Source organism: Coregonus lavaretus, assembly GCF_964263955.1.
Source record: "Coregonus lavaretus genome assembly, chromosome: 24".
In the NCBI taxonomy this organism is placed as follows: domain Eukaryota; kingdom Metazoa; phylum Chordata; class Actinopteri; order Salmoniformes; family Salmonidae; genus Coregonus; species Coregonus lavaretus.
In genome coordinates this window covers 19,202,031-19,208,302 of record NC_140011.1, presented here as the reverse complement: position 1 = coordinate 19,208,302, position 6,272 = coordinate 19,202,031, and the positions used below count along the sequence as shown (strand labels likewise).

Here is a 6,272-nt window from a genome sequence, read left to right as displayed (position 1 = left end):
TTAAGAGCTCATATAGATCACAGACAGTGGAGGCTCCATCGCCTGTGCCCAGTGCGCGCTTTGGCGTGTTACGTTGAGCGCACAGCAGCGATTAGGTCATCGCCTCAGCTGTTTGTGTGTCACGGTGCGGCTGCACTAGGTAGACCACTTTCGAAACAGCGTCTGTCTCATTGGCTTTGCGAAGGCATTGAGACAGCTTATGAGGCAGTGGGGCGACAATTGCCTCAGGATATAAGAGCCCACTCCACTCGTGGAGTAGCGGCTTCTACTGCCCTTTTCAGAGGAACAGGGGTAGAGGATATCTGTGCAGCGGCGTCGTGGTAGTCACCGTCTCCATTTATCCGTTTATATCGCTTTGATATGTCTTCTAACTCTTTGGCTCAGTCTGTACTCAGCGTGGCTGAGGGAAGGACTTGAGCTAAGAGAGAGGAATGCAGGACCGAAGAGACAGGTCTCTTTCAGGTCCGCTTCTGATAGAAGGACATATTCTAGCATGACTCCTGACTGACATGTTCAGTACAGTAGAAGGCATGTATTCATCTGCCCACCAGTGAATAACTGGGTTGAGGCGGAATGAAGAGGGATAATAGTAGTAACCTTGTTTACGGTACTATTAGACCGGTCATGACAATTTTGACGGAATGTGACGTCATCTATCTGCTTGTTCAGATTAGTATGAATCATGTTCTGGGATCTGCCCACTAATCTTTGGGGTTCCATTGATTGAGTAGGGCGGGCTACCGTGTACACAATGTAGAGTGACACTTTGTGTCATTCCATTAGTGGTCGGTATTGTTGTAACAGGATATTGAGGTACCATCTATCTGCTAGTACAGATTAGTATGGCCCGTATTCTGGTGATCTGCCCACTAGACATTGGTGATGCCATTGGACTAGGTGGGGCGGATTTGGACCGATGACGCAGTATATTGTGACACAGTGTGTTACAGTACTGCGGGACTTGGTCGCAGCCATTGCTAGGCCCGACCTTTTTCATTTCGATGGGAAGTGTTGGGCTCGGCAGGGAGTACATTTTGGAGCGTTGCGCTCCGCCTTAAACCAATAGGAGCAGAGCTCCCCTATGGGGCAGAGCTCCACGATATAGAACGATAGTTACCGGAGTGTAACTCCAGTTCTATGAGTGGAGCGGAGCCCCATAGGACTTAAGGCCCTGCCGACCCTCTCTAGTCTCGCTGAAGATAATATCTCGGGAGGCTGATTGAGGGGAAGCGTCCCCTCTTATAGGGACACCTGTACTCCTATTGGCTGCAGGTGTGTGCATAATTTTGTCTCAGGCTGTTCGCTGCATAGGCAGCGGGGTAAACCAATAGGAGCAGAGCTCCCCTATGGGGCTCCGCTCCACTCATAGAACTGGAGTTACACTCCGGTGACTATCGTTCTCTACACAGTTTAGCCTCTGCCCAGTGCCCAGGCTTTCACCTCACCTTCTGTACAAAGTGAGCGAAGCCTGGGAGCCGAGGCTTTCTTCATAGAGATACTTGTTCATTTTATGTGGCTGTCTTTCTCCTCACTAGCTTTTCTGTCCCCTCACGCATAACCTCGCACCAGGCTATACTCAAACCTCTACTTCATATGTTGTTTCCATGTAAGCTAGCCTACTGTAGGCTTGCATCACATAGGCCAAGTAGGCTACACACAAGTTTTTGCAACATCAGCTAGTCCTATAACCTATGGGTGTGCCTATATCAACTTTCTTGGTAGGCAAGCCTTTGAACTATGGGTAGCATTATATGTAGGTCTATATGTTAATTTGACTAATGCTGTAGTTACAGGCCTACGGGCTACATTTCACCCTGTGGAACAATACTTTCTTAATTTGAACAAAATGCAGAGATGGCATCTCTGGTGCACATGTATAGGCCTATCTGATGTGCACACTGTTGTGCCTGCAACACTTAAACCGAGGGTCTAAATATTAAAAGGATGTCACAAATTCAATACTATGCACATTCTAAGTGGACTGAATAATGCGCCTTTATCCCCTCCTCCCATCCTGCAACTGGCTAAATTCCTCTCCACTCTCTCACTGTGCGTCTGTCTCGGTCTCCGATGCACGGCGCAGGGAGCGCGAGCCTACCTCCGTTTGCCTGTGTTGCAGAGGGAATATTTAACGGATTAATTTTCTTTGCCTCATAGGTATCTTGGACATTCTGAAATAAATGCAGACTCTTATGCCGGGAAGTAGAAGTTATATTTCTTTGTAAATACTGGTAATCGTTGGCGTAATGGGGTGGTCCACTAAGGAACAGCAATATGACTGATATGGTTTTGTTTTTCAGGACGCTGATCTTGGAGGAAACTAACTGCTAAATGTTTTTAAAGTAATTTTCGGCTCTATGTGATATGTGTTTCATGTGTTTACGCGCAACAGTGAGGTAGACTTCTCGTCCAAATTTGACTGCATATCAGAGGGATCCGGACCTGGGTGATTTATTTGATGAATGCGGCGGCCAGGGTCGGTCTCTGAACGCTGCAGGAGCAGCGAGTGGCGGAACATGATTTCTGAAATGTTTCAGTCCGCGCGGCGCGTTTGGATTATTTCTCCAGAGATGCTCCTGCTTCCCATGTTTTGGTTCTTATCTCAGGCTCTTGCAGCACCCTCGCTGACGGCTGAACAGATGGACATGGGGGTGGTAAGTGTCTATATTCTTCCGACACTTTACGCTGAATCTTTGAACCTAGGCTCCTGTAGTGGACACATTTTATTGGTTAAATAGGCTACGTAGCCTCCACAGTTCCTAGAATAATATAACAACACTTTTATCCACATAGGCCTACATTAGGCTGTTGAAATAGGCTACCTCATATTAGTTCATCATCAGCATATCAAGACGATGCCAACTGTGGTGTGTAATAGTAGTCTAACTTCTGCGCATTCAGTGAACATTGAGGAATCATATAGGTTGCTTTTTATTGTAGCCTTATGGCTTCAGTCGTTTAGAAACAGAAGATAAAAGGGAGAGTGAATAATTGGGAGTGAGTATTGTGTGTGTGCCCTGTAGTCTCCCAGGTGCATTTGCCTAATATATTAAATGAAATATTCAGTGAAATCCGTCTGACTTTCAGTAAATATTTTCATGGTAGGCTATCCATAATTATTTATTTGGACACTGCAATGTGAGCTACTGCTCCGTCCAACCTGGTCTCAGAGCATTTCATATTATTCCATTTAGTATGATATGTTACGTTTCGTACAAGCTTGTATGAGAGAAAATAGCTCTGCATGATTCTCTATATCACTGTTCAGACCGTGTCAATATGTTATCAATCTTGTATAAGATTGTATTTATCCTGTATTTATCAGTTTTCACATGCACAATGTGTAGGGTACACATACCATGGCCACATTACACATATGGCACAGAACGATGAAGGAATTCTTTGAACTTTTAGTAAATGCAAATCACAATCATGGCTGTCACTGCCTGAGGGTGGAGAGGTGAGAGAGGAAGAAATTGAAGAACGGTTGAAGAAATGCTACCAAAATGTAAGCAGATTTCAAATGCAATATCGCCCAAGAGTGTAGGCTAATTGCCCTGTAGGCAATGGAGCTCATGGAGAAGTGACCCCTGAAGACATGTTTCACTTTGAAATTGCATTTCTGAGTGCCTCAATATTTCTGATGCTCGCTCCTCAAAGCGAGTAGACAAAAAATCGCTGCTAAAATAATCAGAGAGGTCATTTACACTTTACACAAGCATCCAAGCATTAAATTAGTTGAAAGTCGAGAAATTCTGTAAGTGGTCCTCATTTATCCCTTAAAGAAGTTCTCCAACACCATTTAATTTAGACAGTACCATCAGGCTTGTATTCAGGAACCAGTACCCAAGCTTTATAATGATTGCCCCATTCTATTGAGAAGATTATTGTCCCCGAAATACTTTTGTACAGCATTACAGTCATCTGTAAACTGTCCTGCCCCTACCCACCCCACCCCAAACTCTCTCTCTCAACACACAATATGCCGATCTTCCTCCCTATGTTTTCAAAGTTCATTCTCTAGCATGGAGGCTGCGAGGGCAGGGGGCAGAAGATGATCTTGTCTCAGCTTTATCCCATAAACAAGGGTCGCACAAATGCTTTTTCATGTGCTGACCTCCACATGGCCCCCCTGGAGCCCAGTGAGTGGTGTAAGCTCGCACATTTAACATAGCTGCATCATGTCTCTGTGGAGCTGACGCATTCAACACAGTGGACACTCTAATTGCCCGGTGTTACTGTGTGGACCAGGGCCTGGCTGGCACCATTACTGGGATGTGTCAGTACAGGTGATGGCCAGCTTAGCGGGGTAATAAGTTAGCCAATAACTGAACCGTATTAATGTGGCACAGCAAGGAGGCAGAAGGCTTAGACAGGGGATCATTCTGCATCTAGTGGCGCACGGGTCAGCTCTTTGTTCACCCACACCAGCCCGCAAATGCTAATAACCCATCTGCAACCGCCCGATTATGCCTATATGTGATAAAGTGAGAATCTGAGGCCCACACCTGAACATAACCCGCTAATATAAAAAATGCACTGGAAGCTACAGTCAGAGACGGTAGATTTTTCTTGCCTGATTTAGATATGTTTCTGCTTATAATTTGTTAGTCAACTTGTCTATAATTAGATACATGCAGCTACTCTTCTGTCATGATATGTTGCTCTAGAAGACTAAATAAACCCTTGTTCACCAGAATAATGTCATAAGGGAATAGAAAGCTGTGAAAATGACCCAACATGTCTCTGATAAGATTTCAGTTTGGCTTGGATGCATATTTTATGTGGTTGAAATACTATCAGCTTTTATGATGCTGATAAAGATAGCACCTCTACAGACAGTATGTCACTGCGCATTCACATTCTCTCAAGATGTTGAAAGAAATAAATCACATTTCTCCACTATTGTTGGTGTATCATTTTACTGCAAGAAATGCTTTATTCTGCAGGAGTTAATATTAAGGCTATGTGAGAAGTTAACCTACAGTCAGTGTCCAGATTTAACCCATCTGAACAGTAGGCTACAGTTCCTTTGATGTGTCATAGGCCTATTTGAAGTTCCTGTCTTGTGACTGTCAAATTTGTATAGCGCCTCACAATCATCACACATAACATACAGTAGCAGGCACTGCTGTCATCTTCTTTTACCACTGCAACAAATCTTTCCCAAACATTACTTTTCTGGCCCTCCCTTCTCTTTATTTTCAACTCTTCATTTCGCAACTTTTCTCTTATTGAATTAACCTCTGACATTGTTATTTTTGCCTCTGTGGATTGATGTTAACTTTTTCTGTCCGTTCCCAAAAGCATTTGGCGATTGGCGTGAAGGCTATTTGGCGAGAGTACAGTTAGGCTCTAAATCTTAGGCTTACATACTAATGCCAGATAGCCTAAAATAATGAAAGAAAAACCTCAATGTAGCCTATAGTTAAAAATTGCACAATATGTTTTAAGGTATTGTTTCCTCTTTATTCAACCCGCCCACCCGCCACCCGCCCACCCACTCTTCATTGACACAATATTTATTGACCCTGAACCCGCCCGCTGCGGATTATGAGTCAACCCGCGCATCACTAATCTGCACAACCAGCCCATCCACAACACAGGCTTTACAGCAGAGATGTGATCAGATGATTACACAGACAATTCAACGCGTGTGCTGGTGCATGTCGGTGTGTACTGGTGCAAGTTGTGTGGGTGTGCATTTGGGTGTGTCCGGCTCAGCTGGGCAGGCTCAGGTGCATAGAAGTTCCCGCTGCGGGAGGGCGTTGGTCAATACTCAGACAGACAGATGTAAAGACTTCTGTCCCCTGGAGTGCCACCCCATCTCACCACCTTCTGTGGCCGGCTGGGATTAAATTAAGGTTTGCATGGGGCAGGTGGATGTGTTCCCCTACTTAACAGAACCATGTCTGAGACTGCTATGTACCAGGGGCTTGGGGTGAGCCCCACTCCAGACAGCCCACTGACACACACTAGACACTGTCTCGATTTCTGGATTATTGTAATTGTACTTCACATGCACAGTCCGTTTGGCAATTTTACAACATTCTAGGAATTGGGATCAAATGGACACATTCAAGCTATAATCAGCACAAAATGCTTTCTGCTCGTCATATCATTTCCCCCCTGTAGTTTTCAGTCTGCTGATACTGAGAGCCCTAACTCCCCAGTGGACAACTCTCACAGCTCTCAAGCATCTCTTTATCTGTCATACAGACGATCTGAGGAAGCACTGAGATTATTTTTTTTATCAGCCAACAAATCACTCC

General features: G+C 44.8%; 1 protein-coding gene across 1 annotated transcript in view; it reads left to right on the top strand.

Moving 5' to 3' along the window:
* Window positions 1–2,434: 2,434 nt before the first annotated feature.
* LOC311099452 (matrix metalloproteinase-17-like) overlaps window positions 2,435–6,272 on the top strand; it is a gene marked incomplete at its 3' end in the record, with an annotated part of 95,393 nt that continues 91,555 nt past the window's right edge. Inside the window, exon 1 of the mRNA XM_084140135.1 lies at window positions 2,435–2,654. Coding sequence (XP_083996261.1) covers window positions 2,463–2,654 — 192 coding nt within the window. The 5' untranslated portion in view covers window positions 2,435–2,462. The remainder of the gene's footprint in view (window positions 2,655–6,272) is intronic.